Here is a 22,595-nt window from a genome sequence, read left to right on the forward strand (position 1 = left end):
CTTTCCACCGACATTACTTTGGGTATAATTTATGCTCGCAATTAGGCAATGCAATAGGTTTAATATCCTCCATATTAGGGTGGTCTATACAACTTGAAGAAAAGAGTAACTTTAGCAACTAGTTATCCATATAGCCCTCTGCAACATCATTTCTAGTTATAAGCCAGTACTTTTTTTATAAAAGTCTGCCCCATACCCGTCAAGGCCTGAAGCTTTCCTAGGGCTGCACTATGAGTCGAGCCAGCTCAAGCTCAACTCAAACTCGCTTGCCTAAACTCTACTCGTTTGTAAATGAGTCGTGTTCAAGTTCAAGTGTATACTCAAAATGTTAAACGAGTCAAGTTTGAACTGTAAGAACTCCAGTCGGCTCAACTACATAATAAATGTTGAACTATAATGAAACGAGTTAATCGAGTTAAACGAGTTAATGAGTTAAAAAATTGAGACATGCTGAACATAAATGAGTTAAACGTGCGGAGTTCGAGCTTGATGTTGTATTGTCGAGCTGAGCTCAAGCTTGTTTTATCGAGCTCGACTCGAGTTCGAGCTCAAGTTTTCTGAGTCAAGTCGAGTTTGAGCTGGCCTAACTCGAGCTCGACTCGGCTTGTGTGCAGCCTTATTTTCGACTAGCCATATTAATGGCTGCTATCTGCACCTCCTCAACTGTCACTGGACCTTTTAACATTTCACTTTTTTCAATAGTGACCTTGGGGCAGTCAATTAAATTCCCTTCCCAGCTAAAATCACGTTGGTTTTCCAGCAAAGAACTCCATGAAATAATACATGCAGTAGTCTTGAATTTGCTTTGGGTCTTCATACTTGACATCATTTATCTCCAAGATTGAGATCCTCTTTTTCTGGAATTGGTTTTTCACATGATTGTGGAAGAATGAGGTACTTCTGTCACCATCCAGCAGACATCTAGCGATTCTAGCCCTTGATCTTTGTTTCCAAAGCATCTCTCCTCTCTACCTTACCTGCATTCATACTCTATGTCATAAGTCAAACCATTTGTGAAACTCGCCTGGATTTTTCATTCTTCTTCTTGACTGCTGCAACTCTCTGCGGCATCTTCCCATACACATTGGCATTCCACCATGACAAAGCCCTCCCCAGGTTTTGTGCTTCTTCAAAAGTCTAGTCATATAATACCCGTAATAAAAATGGCCCAACTTCCTTTGACAAAATTTTCGCATTCTCCGGCTGTCCAGCACTTTGGAAATGGTTCGCAGATTCATTAATGGATCTACAGACCGTGCAGTGATCGGAGATAGTTTTGAGGAAAATTCTCATAGTGAAATTTAGCGTAGTAACCTAACCTGTCACCAAATAGATTCACTAGAGCCTGATGAATTATACATTGAACATTTTCAGTACCCTTGTTATTACACCCTGCATGCAACAATTCAGGTCATTAATGATGATGAATCTTCCTTTAAATGCAAAATTTGTAACATTAGCACCGAGAAGCAAGATTTGGGCCTCTCCTAGTCTTATCATTTTGGCCCTTCGTGGCATTAAAGTCCCATACAAAGGCACAAAGCATACTCAAGGACTTCGCCATACATCCCCCACATCGAGCAGAGGCAGAGCTTCTTTTTTTTTTTTTTCTCCCTTTTCACTGCTGCCAAGTGATACTTTTTGTAAATTTTGTATAATAAATTTTTTATTTTTGTAAAACTTAGGGGGGGCATGCCCCCCTTTTGGCACCACCCCTGATTTAGAGATAGCCTTCTAATCAGTCTATTATAGTCCTGATAGACCACAAAGACTGGAAAGACAAAGCCAGACCTTTCTCCGCACATTCCGCACTTATTGCAAAACTCCTTAACAGCAATGGACTTCTCCTTCAGTGGGTTCAATTCAAATATAACAGCAAGAGCATACCCTCTATATATTTTCGTCCATAGCTCAAATTTGATTTATTTATCATGGGTCCAATACAAAAAAAAAAAAGTCTCAGGAAATGAATCGTTAAGTAACTCGGTCCACACATCACATTAATGGCCCAAAATCAAATATTGTATCTTAAAGAGAGTCGCTATCTTGGGAAAGTGTTTTGTATCATGCATAAAATAAAGGTCTTCCAAAACTTTGATTTCACTCTCCCACTCTCCTCGAGTTTCCCTCCATTCTGTGCAACGAGGAAGACCAATGTTGTTAAGACCGATGGATTCAAACTCGTTCCAATTTCATACATAGTCGGATATTCAATGGGAGTCACACGTCGTTCTTTATTTTTGTTTCTTTTTTTAATGTTAAAGCTTTTTATTTGTTTATGCTCAGACTTTTAGTTTTAGTTCAATCCAGAAACGATTCTGATTAGATTCAACCGATAGTCTGAATCGTTTTGTTGATAGACTCAATTTAAGAATTAACAAGGTTGAGGGAGACTGCCTTTACACCCTGTTTGTATGGAAAGAAAGGGAGGGAAAGGGAAAGATTAAAAAATCAATCCTTTGTTTGGTTAACTAACTAAAAACAAAGGAAAAGAAAGGAAACTAAAAAAATTTGTTTGGTTGCAACTAAAAGAAAGGGAGAGAAGAAAAGGAAAAGTCTATCCCTTTCCACCACATGTATCATTGACCTTGCGTGGCTCTTTATCTCCCTTCATGTCACTGATTAAAATTCCAATGGGTGCCAAGACTATACCAACCATCACCGAAGTCACCATCGCTGCCGTTGGATAATGGGTTGCCACTACTCATTGTGTTTCCTCTACACCTCTAGAATTGAATGTTAAAAGTATTATTATAAAGTAATATAAATTTTATCATTTCTTTTCTTTTTTATCCAAACAAACTTTATAATCAACTCTTTTCTTTCCTTTCTCTTTCTTTTCCCTTTCTTTTCTTTCCTCTCTATTTACACCCATTGCTAGTGAAACTAAGCTTCTCAATAGTCAATAGTGCTTCTTTCTCATTTCTTTTCTTTCCTCTCTATTTACACTCATTGCTATTGAAACTCAACAGTACTTCATTCTCATTTCTTTCCCCTTCCTTTCTTTTCTTTCCTCTCTATTTACACCCATTGCTAGCGAAACTCAGCTTCCCAAAAGTCGATAGTGCTTTGGTACATCTTTTGTTTTACATATGATTTTTTTTTTTCCCGCAGGCAAATACGGAAAATCTTTGCCAAACTGGTACGACCTTAGAGTTGAAGAATGTCAACACTTTGATACCCGGACCTAGAGTGCGTCTACATTGGCCTCATCTGATAAGCATCTCCCTAACCTTAACTGAGCCTCTTCTTACTCATTAAAGTTAAAAGATAAAAAATTTTGTTAATTGAAATAAAAAAAAAACCATGTCTTCTATCTTCAAAAATTGGTAGGTCTCTGCCCCACCCCCAAACAACCCAGCTTACTCACTAGAAATGAAAACAAAAAACAGTTTGTTCTTATTAATTAAAATAAAAGAGCCATCTCATCTACGAAAAGCCTGAGGAGGTGACAAGAAGCACCATATCAGTAGATTCATCTTTTTCTCAATCATGTAGAACCATGCTACCTATTGCTGCATGAGTGGCCAGGGAAGGCAAAAGAAGTCGCTTAAATCCTCATCAATGATATGCCATTTTGACAGATTAATAGAGCCAAAACAAAATTTCCAGGCCATAACAAGGAAAACAAAATAATATGCTATTGCACTGTCCACTACATGCAATCAACCCACAGTTCCAAGACTCATAAGGGAGAGAAAATTTGAAAAGGGCCATGGGTAATACACATATGGATTATAGACGCATAGATAAAGAGAGGAGTCAAACAGACATGAACAAAGCGAAGGCGGCATATTTCTAATAGCAGCAACATTCACGTCCCCTTATACTCGAACTCGCTTTACATCACTCCCTGGGACACTGGCATCACTGCTTGTGCTCTTAGATTCCATCAACGATGTTCCTGTCTGCTGCAAAGGTGCAAACAATGTCGTCACTAATTAAGCATAAGAAATATTATTAGCCTCTACGACTGGGAGGAAGGGCACCAATTCCATGTGGTATTCACAACGTCATCAGCTGCCCGGAGGTGGCTGAAAATATTCTTGACAATGCGTAGACCCAACAAAGGAAAAATTCCATTAAAGCAGCCAAAAATAAGGTTACAACTCACAAGATGCTTGGAACTATTTGAAACGTACTTGGCAAACCCAGCAAGTTGACTCGGGAATCACTCGAGTCAACCAGATCACCAAAGGACTGGGCCATGAGTGAAATACTATCCCAAATGCAACGGATTCTTAGAAAACTCATTTTTGGATCAGCTGAATGGGCTCAAATCATCCCATTCTTAAGCCTGGGCATCGGGTCGAGTTCTCGACAGGTACACAGTGCCCAACCCGACTGGAGCCTGTGCTTGGGCCCAAAAAAAAAAAAGGGCACCAGTCCGGCTTGAGTAGGCCCGACTAACCTCGGTTCGGCCCGATAAGATTTTTTGAATATTATTTTTATTGATTTTTATATATTATTTTATATTATTTTATATATATATATATATATATATATATATATATATATATATATATATATATATATATATATATATATATATATATAATTTTAACCAAGCCGAGCCAGACTAGGTCCAGGCTCGGGTTTCGGATGTTGGAACGCCCGATGCCCGGGCCTACCCATTCCATACTGATTCATTCAGCACTGGTCCTAACTAACACCCCATGTCACTAAGAAATAAGTTATAGTTGTTTATGGGAAATAAAGTAATTTAGTGCATGTTTATTAGTTATTATTTTGTAGTTGCATTCATTTATTATATCTACTTGATAGTTGCTATTTTATAGGTATGTTCAACTTTTTTATCATTTTGCAATAAAAGTATACTAAAAAATTTGGACCTGACCCAAATGAGCAGCCAAGCCAACTCATTGACCCGTGACCAAGTAGTCAGCGGATCTGAGTCCGACTAACGAGTTTGCAAACTACCATTGGGAACAGAGTCAAACCAGGTAATTTCAAAATCGGGCAAAATGAAGAAAAAAGCACAAATTACTATACAGGAATCAGAAAGGACAGAAAAGCGAACACTTGTTTCAGAGCCATTCAGCATACATTATCATCAGGGACAACTGCATATCGATCCGTTGGTGACACCAAAGATTTGCCTGAAACATGCATTTGTCAGCTAGAAACTTCAGCATTTATGGTAACTACAAGGCAGCTTCCGAGAACTGAATATAATCATACCTGATAAAGGATCAGTCCTTGAATAGTCCATCTGCTCACAACCAGATCCATCTACACTCAACACTTCAATGACCTTGGGAAGATTTCTACAAGGAATGCATGATGTGAGATATATGTTCAACAAGTCAAAACCGCACGAGATTCGGAGATACAATTGCCAGACAGGACAGTAATGGAACCGTCATTGGATTTTTATTCAGTTTTTGGTATATGACCAATTTATCAACGAGCATATGTGGTTGACCTATTTCTTTTGTTTCATGCCATACATATTTAAATTTCAAAATATAGTGGAGACTTAGAACTTCGTCTTGCAATACTAAAAGAAGGGAGAACTTCAATAATGAAACGACAAAAGGAACACAATATTAATAGTTTCCTAGTTACATCATACTAAATTTTAATGACAACCACATGTGAATTATGCTTGAACTTGCCCAATACATGTTCCCTTTCTTCTCGAAAACCAGAACTACATGCGTACATCCATTAACTCAGACAAAAGAAGGTATAGAAGCAAGATACACATACTGTTCATAAAACTTTGCAGGTGCATCATTGTAAATTTGTAATCTTGAAAGTCTTAAAGGATGAGCCTTGGAGGATCAGGTGGGTAGCTTCTGGCCATTCTAGTCCAACCTAGATCATTGGGGCTCGGTGTTTGTTTTGACTCGAAAATATAGGATTGAAATCTTACAGATAATTATGTGGAAGTCAATTTTACGATTATCAACAAGCTTGTATTTGTTTTAGAGTCTCTCTCTTTTGACATACTTTGATTTTATTTGAGATCACTTATAGTAGAATACTCTTAAGGGTATATCCATCCCTAACAGGTTCAATAAGTTACCTGTGATCAAGCTGATTTCACAATTATCATTAAGCTTGTATTTGTTTGAAGTCTCCTCGCTTTTGACAAAACTTAATTTATTTGAGATGATCTATAGAAGGACACTCTTAAATCTTAATGGTATATCCATTCCCAACAGGTTAAATAAATTAGCTGAGATCTTTGTGATAGAAATGTCCAGGTCTTGCAAAGAAGTTGATTTACATGTTCTCCACATAAAAACTCCAATTCTAAAACATGTTCTAAAGAAGGGAAGGTTTTATACCTGTCTGAAAAACAAAAAAAATCCCTACAGCTTTTAAAGGTGGACCAAATGTCAAATAATAAACCTTCATGTTGTAATAGTAAATTAACTTTGCTGCTTCTTCAGTATCATAGCTGAAAGAAATACCTAGAGTCTTGGTCATATAAGAGTTTGTAAACAGAGTAACAGACTACTTGAACAGTAAACAACCTAAACTGTCCCGAACGATAGGCCGATGAAACCCCTCCTGTATTACATAGTTATCTAATACTATGTATCAATAACCAGCAGATTATTACCTACCCATCAACACTGGCCTGACAGACCCATTAAACTAGCCATTTATGAGAGCAGACATGGGCCGCCAACAACAGGCAGATCATATACAGTTTCAAGCTAATTGCAGTTACCTATCAATGGAGTCACCATGTCCTAGTTGACCACATGTGCCCCTACCCCAGGAGAACACATTTCCTTTGTCTGTAATTGCTAAGGTGTGCCTCCATCCACAGGAAACCTGGACTACCTTCTGCTGACAGGCAACAAAGAGATGGAACCAGTGAGGCACCAAAATAAACCCACCTTCGATGTGAAAGAATAAGAAATCTACCTGTTCAGATGGAAATTTAACTTCCTGTGGAGAACAATGATCAATGAAGTCACCAACACCAACCTGCCCGAACTGTAAAAAAGGAATACGGCATGAGACTTTGAACTCTTCAAATAACAATGCACCATGAAATACTAGCCAACACCTATTTGACTAAGATGACTACCGTGCAAGATAGAATAAGCACCACAAAGTATAAAATAAATCATGTTATACCAAATAAAATTAAGCATAATGAATTACTAAGGGAAAACCACTAAATCTGGCTCCATGGAGGCCAAAGTTCATCCATAGCTATGCCAAAATAATGATTATCCAATTCAATGCAGATTTCTTATGGATCTCAACCAGGTAAATGTCAACTGAATGAGATCAGGGCCCAGGCTTCGAGATAAGGAACAACCTGTGAAGATATGCAGGTTTCAGCTTCATCTGTGTTCATCTTCATTATACAGCATGGCAAAATGAAGCATGTGGAACTAGACCAAATATTTCATTGAGGTAGATAGTTAGGGAAGGTAAAGGGCCAGATTTGTTCTAAAAAAATTCTTTATAAGTAGACACTAATTTCTCAAGGCAAATGACTTATGGTATATGCTTACCAAGATTTAGATGTTGGTCATGGGTAAGAAGTATAGCACATATTTTTCAGTCTATCTCTTCTCTTAAGGGTAAACATCATTTTATTTGATTATCACATGGATCCACATCTTAATGTGCATGCAGAAGGAATTCTCGCACAGTTGCATTTCTTCAGTACATAATGTTGATGCATACAATCTCTTTCCTAAGATTGGACCTTTCTTGGGTGACAAACTTCTTCTTTCCTCTCTAGTTTTTATTGCAGGCATAATCTTCTAGAATAGTACATCGGTGCAAGAATTTACCACTCAGAGAAATGGACTAAGAGCAAAACACAAAAGGAACAACAAGAAGAAAGCTTGCCTTATTCCATCCCCAGCCATAAAGCCTTCCATCAGATGTTAAAGCCATGGTATGTCGCCAGCCACCAGATATCTGCTCAAGAGAAAAGCAAAAGAATAACTATTAAAGAAAATGTATCCATTGCAAATGCAACAACCAGAAAACATGCTTATGATATTTATAATTTTATATATTTACAAAAGCATAACTATGACTAATTAGGTAATCTTATGTTGCTTAACCATGGGCTAACCATAATATACACATTCGAGATAGGGAAGGCGCCTGTTGAGAATCTTGATAAGTAGTTACTTAATCAAGCATGGAAATGCAATTTCTGAATAACTACACATATTTTTGTAAAAGCTATATTTTTGTGTGGGGGGTTCTTATGTAAGACTTGTGGATTTCTCTGTCCTCCCACAGCACACTAAGTCACTAACAAAGCATTGCATCGGGCAATGTGTTTAATTACACCTGCCCAATGCAATATTGGACGGATCTTCGGATGGCTGGAGGATTTCAGCTCCTCCTAATCTCTCTCTCTCTCTCTATATATATATATATACATATATATATATATATATATACATATATATATATATATATACTTTTTAGAATGTTATCCTAGATGAAGCTTCACATCATCCTAGTGTAAGACCAATCTCCATTCCAGTGACCAGCGCTTTACCACTAAGTCGCACGGGTGCTTTCAAATGCACCCAAAACCCGTGTTGACATGACACAGATGCGGGTGGGGACACGGGTGTGGCTTCGACACGCACCCAAGCCGCGCCTGAAATTTTCTCTTTTTTTTCTTTTTTTTTTAAAAATTTTTTCTCAACCTTTTTCTCCTTTTCTTCCCCACTTTTTCATTTCCCTCATATTTTTCCCTCCTCTCTGATTCTTTTTCAAACTTTCAGCTTTCTCCCTCTCTTTTTAAAACAGAAGGCAGTCAAAGGTGCAGTAATCGTCCTTGTTAAAGGACAACCAGTCTGCTGTTCTTTAACAAGGACCATTGACTATGTATATTTAAAAGAAAAACTTTATTTTATTTCTCTCTCTTTCTTTCTTTTTCAAGCTTCCAACTTTTTTATTTAAAAAGGAAGGCAGCAAAAGAATGAACAGTCTGCTGTCCTTCAACCAGGCTGCTTACATTATATATATATATATATATATAATTCAATTTAAAATTTTAAAAATTAACTGCCCTTAAAATGTCTGTCCTTCAAAAATGACGGCCAGACTGTTTATGTTTTAAAAGACATTTATTTTATTTAATTTAAAATTTTAAAAATAAAATAACATTCTATTTTCATGCACCCAATACTTACATTCAATTTAAAATGCACTCAACAAGCAAAATGACCTTTGAAAAAAACTTAAATTTCAGTTAAAAAAATATAAGCATACAGCATTATGTATCTATATATATATATATATATATATATATATATATATATAGAGAGAGAGAGAGAGAGTTGCACCCCCACACCCGAACACCTGCGCCCGCACCTATGTGACATAGCTCTACTTCTAAATAAACACAAGGCATCACATCTGTTGGTAAAAGAGAAACCGAAAGAAAAGGCTTCTTGATAAGCACAAGACTCCAACATTCTGGCATTTAAATTAAAAGGAAACAAATGAAGAATTAAATTGTTTTGGGTACCAGATAACCATGTATCTGATGTTTAGCTAAACATTCAGTCAAAGCCCAAAGTTCAACAGACATTGACAAATTACTTTGAGGTGGATACGAAACCTTCAGAAACAAGGATTAAAAGGTTATGGCCATGTAGCAAGATACGATCACACTAGGAAATAAATAAAAATCCTAAACTCACTAAGCAAAATAAACAAGTTAACAAGAGTAAGGAACAGCTTCCTCCCTTCCACACTCTAATCACATTATACATGTAAGATCATCACATAAAGGATAATCTTCTACAAAAAAAAAAGCAAGAAAAAATTAATAAACATTTAGAATCCCGATGCAATTAATCAGGGTCATAAAATTAGGCAATTAAAAACCTAGACTACAAGAATTATCAAAACAAATTGTCACCATAAATGTACGTACAGTAGAATAACTTAATAAACTAAACTTTACTAACTAACACTTAAAGACTGCAATGTCAGAAGATTTTTCAGATCAGTAGCAAGAAATATTATGAATACTTTCTTTCTTGAACAGAGATGCTCCATGACCTAACAAATTTGCTAGAAATTCTCCTAGGCTTAATTGATGCCTTTTAATGTGGAAAACAAGACAACATGAAACTGTATAAAAACATGATCCTTTTAACAACTGAACACTTCTGCCAAACTAATTTCCAATTAGATAGGCTGATTCATTATATCATGCTAAACCCTAATAAGCATGCCCATGCTAATATTTAGCCATTTCCCAAGTCGTAGAAAATGGTGCACCTGATGGCTTAAGGATATAAATTAACCATCTTTGGAGCAAAATAAAGAACATGTAAACTGCCAATTCTTGGTATACATGAATGAAACAGCACAAATTAATTGACCTGAGAAATGCAATCATTACTGAGGGCTTCCAATAAATGAGGAACAAGGTGATCCTCATAATCACCATGTCCTAGCTGACCATATTTGCTCCACCCATAGGTATACAATCTCCCAGAAGAAGAAACTGAGATTGTGTGGCGCCACCCACAGGCAACTAGTGCCATCTTTTGTCCCTGGGAAAGCAGGGGAAAAAAGTCAGAAACAGTAAAGAACACAGCTGGATAAAAACCTGTATTTGCAACTCAACAAATTCATGTGTGAAAATGATCGTTTACTTGGGAACCACCACATCCTCAAGCAATCTTGGTATTCTGAGCAATTTGCAGTTCTAGTGAACTTTTAAGTTTTAACCAATTATACAATACAACACACCCAGAATGTCATCGAAACAAAAGGGGGAAAAGAAGAAGACATACATCTGTAGCATCAACTCTTTGAGGAACAAGGCGATCATTCCTGTCACCTAATCCCAAATTCCCATATCGACCCCACCCCCATCCATAGAGCTCCCCATCATCGGTCACAGCAGCTGTATGCTCTGCACCAGCGGCAACCATTTTCACAGATATTCCCTACAGCATGCACAAAAATTATGAAATAACTGAATTTCATATGGAAACATAAGGGATGTACTTGAAGCAAACAAAGCTTTTTCTTTTTTCTAATACGAAAAAGAATCATTAACTAAGCTCATCTAGAATTCAATTCATTAGTTACACGTGCAATAATGCAGTGAATGTTCTCACAAGGAGCCCTAGCTACAATATGTATTGGCAATCAAAATAACCTCACCCAATTGCCCAAAGATTTGACAAAGACGAAAGGTATTAGGAACTCCACCATCCAACACAGCAAGAATCAACTTAAGTACCATATCAGTGGAGAAGGATGTGGAAGTCTAAGAGCATGTTATTAATGATTTTGTAGAATTGCACCATACTAAAGAGACAAACTTCATGTGACAATAACATAAAACAAGAGTAACAGTTTTTTTAGACAGCAATTTAATTTGTCCTGATCTACCTCGAAAGCTTGGATTTTCTGTGGAATAAGTGAGTCCTCCGTGTTGCCAAGCCCAAGCTGCCCATTTTGATTACGCCCCCAACTGAAAAAATAATGTCAGAATTACAACCTGATTCAATGACAGCAGTAACGGACAAGATGGTATACCTTATATACTTCCTTAGTACCTATGTGACAAGGGTACGAGAGATTTGCCCAGGTACCCGTGTCGGTACATGGGTAAGGGGACACAGGTACGTGGGTATGGCTGGATATGCCTGCATTTTAAAACATTTAAAATTATATTTTCAAACTTAATTTTTTCTTTAATTTTGATTTTTCCCTTCCTATATATTTCCCTTCTGCTAAGATTCTAAATTTCCTCCCATGTTTGTTTAATTTTGAGAATTTTTGTGGATTACTATATATATATATATATATATATAATATATATATATATTTACATATACACTTTGCAACACCCCCTGTACCCAAGTTTTCTAAAATCGCCATACCCGTAATTGCATGTCCGTACCCGTACCCATGTGCCATAGCTTTAGTACCCTATATAATTCCTTACCAAATTAGCATGCAAAGCCCAAAGCAAAATAAAATTCGTCTATGTACTACAGGAACAACAAAACAGAGGAATAAACTTAGATAACTAAAGTCAATCATTCTATCAGGATGCTGCAAGTTAAATACTCCGTCTTTATTATGAAGACATATATAATACTTTCACAGGGGAGAACTTTCATATGATATAATGTCAAACGTTAGCAATATTTTCAATATGATGGCCATGTTGTATGTAAAAAGATTCAACAATAGGACACTTAAAGCCTTAAAACTATCATAGCACAACCTTTACAGAATAGACTACTAAATCCAATCATCCAAATACAATTTTTGACTGATTCTACATGTTCTCCAACAAATCCATACCCCTAAATTTCTTCAAATATTTGCTTTTCATGCCCTATGGTAGAAAAAAATATATCAAAGTACTTGAATGAAAATTCAACCACTATGTCTCTCTACATTTGCTGTTTGTGTTTCCTTTACGTGTGTATGCTATTAAGGTCTAGAAACGACATTACTTGCAGCTCATGTCACTCTTGTGCACAACAAAACTCAGATTCAGCACAATGTCATAAAAAGGCAAAGGAAGGAAGACCTGTAAATTATCAAATTTTAATGGCCACAAACTTCCAGATGTCATGTATTAGTTGGCTGGTATTCTTTGCATTCATGACACAAGGATATTCCAGCTCTTAACTTCTATATCTAAGATCCAATATCAAACCCTTATAAAAGAGTACAAGTCAGAATTAACAATGGAACACATAAAGAAGATTATGTTTCAAAACGAAATGATGATGCAGTCTTAGGAAAGAGAACAAGTTAGAACAAAACATGCAACAGATAAGGAAGACTATGTTTCAAAACAAAATGATGATGTGGTCAAGAGACTCAAGACACTTAGGCAGCCTCCAAGTTGGACCTTCATTGCCTTTATTCCCTCCAAGCTTTGCAAATGTATCCAGTTTTGCAAATACATCTAACTTTTTCTTGCATAATTTTATAGCATTACTGAAAAAATACTCACCCACCTAAGTTTGATACTAATAATAAAAATCTAATTTGGATATAGTTAAATATTAGTCAGTAATATTGTTTGTCATGGTTAAAGGACATTGTCAAGAACATTGTCCAGGTTTCTGTCAATGAGGATTTTTTCAGGCATTATCAGGAAGTAGGTTTATCTTGGAAACTCTCAAATTCAAACGAATAATAAAACAAGAAATATGAACACTTGAGTTTTCACTAATTTTCTTACAGAAACATACACTAAAATACAAAATATTAGTAATATGTTAAATGAAAACTCAATATATATATATATATATATATACAAACATTTTGCTGAAAACGAAAAAAAAAACGTGATATGAAATACAGTTTTTTACAAAAATATAGTGATTTTTCCCTTTTTTTTTTTTTTTGAGAACTGGGTTGAACAGTGATAGTGGTTAAAAACTTAAAAGCGCTAACATAAATTAATGTGCACAACTTTCTTTTATATTAAGGTTTTAGTCATTTTATCTCATTAACACAACTTGGCTTGGAGTTTTAGTTAACGTAAGGTTATTTTATTAATGGGTGCAAAAATCATGTGTGCTTTTACCAATATCAAAATGTTATGCGAGTTTTCTGTTATTGCCAATTGCCAATATGTGTGTGTTTACATGCACACCTAAATAGCTGAAAAGGAAATAGTTCAAATTGACTGAATCCCCACTTCTGTTCAGCCAATAAAATTTTAGAATTTCTAAGCTCAAGTCCCATCCTTTACTCATTAATTACTTTTACTGTCCACCATATGAATCAATAGGTGGCCATGTTCTTAACTCATAGTTCCTACATTTTCCAACCACCACTGAATTTGTTACTTTCACTCTAATTGTTTTTGCATACTGTGTCTTTCTTCCTTTGTTTTGTTGTCCCTTGTACAAAATAAAAATTAAAACTAAGACCACTTTCAGCATTGAACTTGTACTCATTAAATGATTAAAGGACTTCTAACCTTATCTTATTAATCATATATATACATATTTTTCTCTCCATGGTCACCATAACTCCTTTGCAAGCACCCTTCCAGCAACTGCTGGTGTTTTTCCAATGATTTTCCTTTTAAGAATAACATGAATGTTATTCATATATTTATTTTTTGTGATATCTTAAAATTAATGCAGTATCTTCCTGTTAATATTGTTTCACTCTTTTTTGGGAAAATATTGTCATTATCTGGACTAAATATGTGTATCTTAGTTGTCAAGTCGTCGCCTAGGCATGGACTAGTCGTCAGTCCACATCCCACGCCTAAGTTAATAACTTAGGCGTGGGGTGTGGGTTTGGCACCTAGGCTATCGCCTAGGCTGGACTAGGCGCCATAGGCGTGCTGGCGCCTAGTCCATTTGGGTATTTGGATGACTTTAGCCTCTGACACTTGATTTGTTTTGCTTCTCAAGACCTGTTATCCCTTGAGTTTAGCTTAATTTTCTTGTAGGGAGTCTGATTGACCCAGTGATTGCAAAATTTATGTTGAAACAGATATTTTTTGCTATAAGTGTCTCAGAAAATTACAATTTGTGCAGAAATTAGATTGCTTGCAAAGTCTATCTTTTACCTGAATTGATTGAGTTAGAATTGTAGGTGTGATTTGAGTTCTGCCAATGTATGCATTAGACAGCTTAAGTCAGAGTTGTGTAGGCGTCTTTCACTCTTCCAAATTTGTCCATATTCAGTTGCCATCTATCATAGCTTCAGTTTATAGAGCACAGATTTTAAAATAGGTATTACTTTGGTTATTTTCTGTTTCATGTATATTGTTTAGAGCTCAGTTTCAGTTCTACCATGAGAAGTCTATCATCTGGTTTATTCTTCACTAAAATTTTCTTCTGCAGTTTTACAAGTTGCTTTCGACTAATCCTAATTTGCTAACATGCTAACTTAACACATAAAACATAAAGCTAACATTTTAAAATTAAACATAACTAAGCAAAATTGCAACAACTTTTGAATGCCTTTTTAGGCTAGGCACGCCTAGGCACCTCAACAACTAAGATGTGCATGTTTTTGTTCTTCTGTTATGCATGTCCTTTCGAGATTTAATGTTCTCAGAGTGCTAATTGATTTTTCTTATTTTCTTCCAACTGTAGTACATCTTTGTCGTTTATGCATATTAAGGATTTAGCTGTATCGAGTCATCCCCGCTATTCTTCAAATTTTTCTCCAGACCAATGATTCCTTTAAAGAAAATTTTCAAAATATACCTAAGGATTTAGCAATAACAAAAAAGGCACCTAACCTAACTTTTCATTCATAGTAATCAAAAGATTCAGAAAATTATTTTTATCAGACCAATTATTAAATCAGCAAAAAAGTACTGTTTTGCGGCTTTGCCCCCTACAAAGTAACATAAAAAAACATCTAACTTTGTTAATGTATGTAGATTTCCCTCCAATTAACTTAGTAGTGTTGATGAAAAATAGACATTCATGTAACTATTATAGACATTAATAAGAAAAAGTAGCTAATAATTCAAACATAGTTGAATTGTTAGTCACATAGTAATATTACTGAGTATACTTGGATAGGCGAAAAAAATTTAAAAAATTGAGATTTGCCTTTATTGAGCGTTATATTTGTTTTATCACATGAACACCACCTTAAGCCAATAATACCCTAGGGTTAATTGACAAATGACAGGTTAATTTTAATAGAGAAAAAGTTATCTGTGTTTTTAACAATAACAAAAAGTTAGGTATGTTTGCCACTTCTCTCAGTGTACTTTTGAAACCTTCCCTTTTCTTAATTTTGTGCTTTTTTCCCCTATTGGCCGTGGAGTCTAGTCCCACCAAAGGGTCACCACCTAGGACCTGCTTATTACTTTTGGCCACATAGCGTCATGCTAACTACTGATGTGGTTGCTGGTGCAGTGACAACATGACAAGGTTTGAAACATGAAAAGTGACAAGAGTCCAGGAGAAAGAAAGGAAATAAAGCAAGTTTACCTTTGAACATCACCATGTATAGTCACTGCCAAACAATGACTATCTCCACAAGCAATTTGCTTAATTTTCAGGCCTTGTAATGCTTTGATTGGTTGTGGTGTAAATACATCACTGGAATTACCATGACCAAGTCTACCAAAATCACCCCTGTAGAAAAGAAAGAATTAGCTATATTCACCATCACTGCAAAGAAAAAGGGAGGATGGAAGAGGGAATGGATAGATTGTTGCTTTTATCACAATGACAGACTCAGAAATTATGGTAATAATTGTCAACGGAGAGCATGATGAGCTCTAAAACAAATGGACATTTTAGATAAATGTGAACACATAAAACATAGACAACTGAAGGTTACAAACCAATGCAGGGTCTTTTAATGGCAGCGCATTAAGTTCAACCAACTATTGTTCCATCATAACAGTGCAGCACTCAAAGCATGATATATTCAATCTAATTTTTTATCATCTCTGCCTATTGTTGGAACATAAATAACATTTTACATCTCTGCACAGTGCAGCAACTTGAATGATAATACTACTTTTTCATAGAAATAAGAAGACAAAAATAAAAAAGAACTTGGAGAGGTAGCTTGGTAGACTAAATTTATTTTAGCAACAGGCTTGAAATTTCCATTCCAGAACGCAGTATCATGACAGACTCAGAAATTATGGTAATAATTGCCAAAGGAGAGCATGATGAGCTCTAAAACAAATGGACATTTTAGATACATGTGAACACCACATAAAACTTAGAAAACTGAAGGTTACAAACCAATGCAGGGTCTTTTCATGGCAGCCATTAAGTTCAACCAGCTATTGTTCCATCATAACAGTGCATCATTCAAAGCATGATATATTCAATCTAATTTTTTATCATCTCTGAATATTGTTGGAACATTTTACATCTCTGCACAGTGCAGCAACTTGAATGATAATACTACTTTTTCATAGAAATAAGAAGACAAAAATAAAAGAGAACTAACTTGAAGAGGTAGCTTGGTAGACTAAATTTATTTTAGCAACAGGCTTAAAATTTCCATCCCAGAAAGCACTATCATGACAGACTCAGAAATTATGATAATAAACTAATAATTGTCAACGGAGAGCATGATGAGCTCTAAAACAAATGGACACTTAGATACATGTGAACACCACATAAAACTCAGAAAACTGAAAGTCACAAACCAATGCAGGGTCTTTTCATGGCAGGGCATTAAGTTCAACCAACTATTGTTCCATCATAACAGTGCAGCACTCAAAGTATGATATATTCAAACTAATTTTTTATCATCTCTGCCTACTGTTGGAACATAAATAACATTTTACATCTGTGTACAGTGCAGCAACTTGAATGATAATACTACTTCTTCATAGAAATAAGAAGACAAAAATAAAAAAGAACTAACTTGGAGAGGTAGCTTGGTAGACTAAATTTATTTTAGCAACAGGCATGAAATTTCCATCCCAGAAAGCACTATCCCCAGCTTGTCTAATTGAACAGGAGCATGAATGGAGAACTCATGAACCATAATGTAGAAATCTTGCCTCAATAATAGATTGAGTTGGAGAAAGCTTTTGTATTTCAAGGTCAGTGGTGAAATCTGGGCCAGGTTTCATACTAGATGAAGAACTCCAGCAGACATGTACCCAGATATAGGACAAGTCTTTAGTAATTCTAAACAAAACACAAGAACTCACGTTGAAGACAGATTCAGGTTGAACTTCTTCTACAAAGAAATACAGAAAAACATCAAATCTACCCAGTTCATGTCCTGGTTCATATGCCTAACAATATCTGACTCAAACTGTAATCAGTCTTCCTTCTGAAATACCAGAAAAACAAGAAGCCAGGTATGGACATAAACCTTCAACCAGCTGGCACATGGCAGCTACACCAAGACTTGTGGCTGGCTTGCTTGACTTAAGCACTAGTACCCAGTTATCATTCATGATCCTTTTCCTATGGCTCTATCTTGACCAAATAAAGTCACTAAGTTCTCATATCTTGGACAGGTGTAGGTATTCATAAACATAGACATATATGTCAGCTTGCATTTTTTAGTCCAAAATAATTGAGCATTTGAAAAAATCAGTAATTACGAGTCATTATGAAGTGATCAACTGATGCAAATGAGATTAGAAAACACATAAAGGCACAAAATAACAGAACAAGGGGAGAAGGTATCATAGGCTTAACATTCTAGAGAAAAACAAAAAGAAAATTTCATCAATAGAATTAAATGAAAATGAACCAATAATGACATTGAATTAAAAATCCTCCTCTTGAAACTGACTATTAGACTATTACCAAGGGCCAGAAATGCAATTATTATGCCTCCTAAAGTGCAAGTTAATTTGAAGTCAATTGCAAGAGGCATTATAATTTATTTCTAAACCATATGAAAGCATATAGCAGAACAAAAAATTTCTAATGCAGAAAATAATTTCTAAATTATGAAGCAGCAATGATTACCATCCCCAGCTGTATACTTGTGCTAATGTTTCAGAATAGGCAGTTGTATGATCAGCTCCACTAGTAACAGAGACTATTTCATGGTCATTCAGTGCACTCAGCACGGTTGGAAGAAGTCGATCTTCAGCATCACCATGCCCCAACTGACCATCCTCACCACGACCCCAAGAGCAAACAACATTACCAGCTGAAATCATTAAAGCATTATTACCACTATGTCACATGGGTGCGGGTGCTGGTACGGGTGTCATTGCGGGATGCGGCAAGTTCCCAAAAAAAAAAGTTGGGTGTGGGTGCGGCAAGAATATATATATATATATATATGTGTGTGTGTGTGTGTGTGTTGTCTGTTACATAAGTAATTTTATTTGTCACTATTTTTAAAACCTTTTTTTATCAAGGTTACCTTAATCTCATACAAAATTCAAAGTTTCATTAAATAAAATAGAGGAGGAGAGAGAGAAGAGGGATAAAAGAAGAGGGAAGATGGGAGAAGGAGAAAAATGAAAAAAAAAAAAGAAGAAAAGAAGAACAAGTGCGGTCAACAGCACCCGATTTGGTTTGACTGAGTCAGGTGATGTGTTGGGCTGCACCCGCACCCGAGTCGACGAGGGTGTGCCACCATATTTGGCACACCCATGTGACTTAGTATTACCATGATTTGACAAAAATCAAGATCATAAATTTCCTACTAAGTCAGCGAACAATCAAGAAGGTATGGATTCTGAAATGTATCAAGCACAACTAAAGAAAGCACCCAACTCACAAGCAATAATCACACAAACACATACATATGTAATATGCATATATGGACATGAAGAGAAAGGAAGGGAGGGAGAAAGGACAGAGACCATTTCATGGTCATTCAGTGAACAATGCATGTCCATTTTTTTTAATTAGCATCTGTGATATCAAAATCCACAAAGCGTAGAATATATACTCCTTCATAGGGGGCATGCCTAAGTCGACATGTATTGATGAAAGAGGCATGCATGGCCAAAGCAAGAAAACCATCAAAATATACAAGTATTAGTGATGTTCATGCATTGTCTGAATCATTATGGAAATTAACGAACCCTTCTCTCATTCTAACTGTTGAGGATCTGCTAGATCCTCACAATTCTCTCATCTCTCTCTCAGTCTTCCTAATTCTCTCTTTTTCTGTCTAAGTCTTGCACAAGAAGTCATACATGGATGGATTTGATGTGTTTTCCAACCACTAGATTTACAACCATGGGTCATGCCAGCAACTTCAACACCTCGACAACCTCGTCATGTCCTAGGATCACGATCAACACAAAGGGAATTAAGTGGCATTCCCTTTAAATCTTACACTAAATTCTAGCCAATCTAGCTCTTGGACCACCGTTAGCCTCATTCCTAGTAAGCCACTTTTGGACCAAATCTTGTCCAAGCAAAGTATTTCTTAATTCATGCAAGTCTGGCCAAAATCAGGTATCATCAGAGATAGTAATCAAATAGGTTGGATCTTGACCTCATTCCAACCAAATCCTAACTCATCTAGCCAAGAGACTTTCTAGGCCTTGTTTCTCAGACGGAAGATTCCCCCTAGCCCAATTTGTGGACAAGAAAAACTTATCAATAGAGAACCACAACCTAGCCCTACGTCACATAGGTATTGATACGGGTGCTGGTACAGGTACAAGTATGAAGCATTTTTAAAGAAACTGGGACTCAACTCACCCATTCTCGACTCATGACTCAACAATTTAACTTGGTGACTCAGGCCAAGTTTTGTGCTTTTTGAAAGATTAATAATGTACAACTAGTCATTTTAACATAAAACCGTTATAGAATGATTTGATTACATGTATAGGTGAAAAGTAAGTCAACCAACAGCATGTAAGGTAGCAAATACATTATATACTTGAAATAACGAGAAACTGGACAATTAAGCTACTGCTGCTACTTCATAGTTGCACACTTTCACATAACTGAGCGTCAAGTATCAATATATCAATGAAAAACAATTCAACAGAAACAAGCAGTAAAGTCAATATGTTCAACATTTACAATTATATGGATATATATTATCTAAAACTAAAAGCTCAAAAGTAAAGAGCCTGCTCTAAAAATTGAAATAAATAGGTAATCTCATAATCATACATGAACTTGTGGCTAATCAGCTTTAACTTTTTGTTTGCAATGTGGAAATTTAATAAATGAGCAATAATTCTAAATTTTTTCCAATAGAAAAGAAGGTTCACGCTAGAAATTAAGTAATTAATAGTTAATAACCAATCACCTTTTTTGTTACAACATACAAAAACTATCACCAAATTGCTGAGTCAAACAAGTTAAAACCAAGCAAAATGAGTTTCAGCTGAGTTAAATCAAGTTTCTGCCGAGTCAAATGAGTGTTGAGCTAGTCACGCCAAGCTTTAAGCATAAACAAGTCGTCGAGTCCCCATATTGGGTGGACCAGGTAGGTGGTCGAATCGAGCCAAGTAAGCCAACAACAAATTGACTCGATGGATTTTAAAATACTAATACACGTCAGACTATGCACTTCTTAAACCCGGAGCAGAATATATGTGACATTGTTCAAACAAACATAACCTGTCCATGTTCGACTCACTAGACCTATGAAACCAGCTTCACACATGCACTACACACTCTACCACCTACTACTGATGAAGCACCATATCCTTGAAGTTGGGACAAGCTGGCCAGAAACAAATCTGAAGTGAATCGCTCATGCTCTAGAAAGATACAAGACAATGCTTCTTGCATGGACCTAGAAGTCCTTCTACATCCGATTGACATCAGTGGTTTTTCCTAACTAATTAAACTTCGAGCATCCATAGCAGGTAGATCTGTCAAGGCTTCCAATGCAAATCCTGGGCTTTAAACTTCTTAAACTCATCAAACACGGAGCATCCTAAGCTTCTTCCTTTAGATCGTCATGTGTGTTTTTAGATGTACAGTTTAGAAATGGATGTTTTATACTGTGAAAATCTAATGGAAACGTAAACTTTTAGACATTTAAAATTTCAAATGTAGCGTCATATTTATGAGATAGAATCTGAACTTGGTCACAAATTGAACCCATTACAAATGCTGAACAGTGAAACAAGCCAAGCACGATAGATAGCTATTGTAAGATAGAATTTGTCAACCCATCAACAGCTAAAACACACGTTATCTGCAGACCAGATGTTGTCAGGAAATGCTACCCATCTACAATCCCCTTCCCTCCCTCACAATCAGGACTGTTCAATATAATCAAATTTCAGAAATATTCCAGGTCGTATAGGCCAAAACAGACGATCAACACAACGAGATCATTAGAACTAGAGATGAACCTGCAACCACCTCAAACGAGCATACTCCCTCCGTGGTAGCAATTAAACAGAAGGCAAAATAAGAAAGTTCTACACATTCCTCAGTTCTACTCCTTTAGTATCCAATTACATTAAAACCAGTCATAAGCACAACCACAGACACTACTACGTCGAAGAGAGAGATAAATAGACAGAGAGAGGAAAGAGAGAGATTACTAAGGAGAACAACGGAGTGGCTGGCACCGGCGGAGATGAGGATAACCCTCCGCGATGTCCTACCGCTGCTCACCTCGTCCTCTGCCATCTCTCTACTTCCGATTACGCGATTACTTTCCAATTAACCAATAGCACCACGAAGGGAGAGCAACCCAGCACCACCACCACTTCCAACAGAGCAAAGCAAGAGACGACAACCGAAGGACACTTTTTAGACCAGTCCTCCCCAATCTCCCTGACAAAAGAGAGAGAGGAAAAGAGACGAACAACAATAGGAGCAGGTCGACGATCGCATTTATAGCTCGCCATGTGAAGCGTCACTCTCTCTCTCTCTCTCTCGATCTCTCGACCTCAACTGTACGGTGTTCAGCTCAGAGGTGAACGATAAGGGGGTGGATGGGGAAGGGGCGGGCGACTCTCTCCGTGATTCGTCGTTTCACCACCATGCGCCACCTGCGCACCCGAACTACCAGCGCCGTAAATATTGGTCATTTTATCCCGTATCGGAAACCCGAACGATACGATATTAACAGCGATACTCATCTCATCGGCATGAATCGCACCATATCACTCACAATAAATTAAGTACAAAAATTTCAAAAATATACTTTTTTGTTATTCATTTATTAATATATCAGCCAATTGTTTTACCAAT

At 36.4% G+C, this 22,595-nt stretch overlaps 1 protein-coding gene across 3 annotated transcripts; it reads right to left on the reverse strand.

The window, feature by feature from the left end:
- Nucleotides 1-3,589: 3,589 nt before the first annotated feature.
- LOC116254627 (ultraviolet-B receptor UVR8) lies at nucleotides 3,590-22,374 on the reverse strand. Of its 3 annotated transcripts, none has more exons than XM_031630159.2 (12): nucleotides 21,941-22,374; nucleotides 18,420-18,606; nucleotides 15,948-16,094; nucleotides 11,392-11,473; nucleotides 10,785-10,940; nucleotides 10,368-10,541; nucleotides 7,852-7,923; nucleotides 6,907-6,978; nucleotides 6,707-6,828; nucleotides 5,203-5,288; nucleotides 5,068-5,120; nucleotides 3,590-3,908 (listed from the first exon to the last, which is right to left on the reverse strand). In XM_031630159.2, the coding sequence occupies exons 1-12, from the start codon at nucleotides 22,026-22,028 to the stop codon at nucleotides 3,825-3,827; spliced, it is 1,323 nt and encodes a 440-aa protein (XP_031486019.1). In that variant the 5' UTR covers nucleotides 22,029-22,374; the 3' UTR covers nucleotides 3,590-3,824. The 3 variants fall into 3 exon arrangements, with proteins under 3 accessions (XP_031486019.1, XP_031486001.1, XP_031486010.1); XM_031630141.2 differs by having other exon boundaries at nucleotides 3,590-3,911; nucleotides 21,941-22,372; XM_031630150.2 differs by having other exon boundaries at nucleotides 3,590-3,911; nucleotides 6,707-6,825; nucleotides 21,941-22,370.
- Nucleotides 22,375-22,595: the final 221 nt, after the last annotated feature.

This window comes from Nymphaea colorata, chromosome 1 (assembly GCF_008831285.2).
Source record: "Nymphaea colorata isolate Beijing-Zhang1983 chromosome 1, ASM883128v2, whole genome shotgun sequence".
Lineage (NCBI taxonomy): Eukaryota > Viridiplantae > Streptophyta > Magnoliopsida > Nymphaeales > Nymphaeaceae > Nymphaea > Nymphaea colorata.

Bases quoted from the DNA above. Each gene is read 5' to 3' on its own strand.
- LOC116254627 (XM_031630141.2), bottom strand. From the start codon at position 22,028: ATGGCAGAGGACGAGGTGAGCAGCGGTAGGACATCGCGGAGGGTTATC. The intron at 6,829-6,906 runs GTAGATTTCTTA...GTTGCCTGTCAG, and splicing joins TTAAATTTCCATCTGAACAG to CAGAAGGTAGTCCAGGTTTC. The intron at 5,289-6,706 runs GTAACTGCAATT...CATTCCTTGTAG, and splicing joins CATGGTGACTCCATTGATAG to AAATCTTCCCAAGGTCATTG.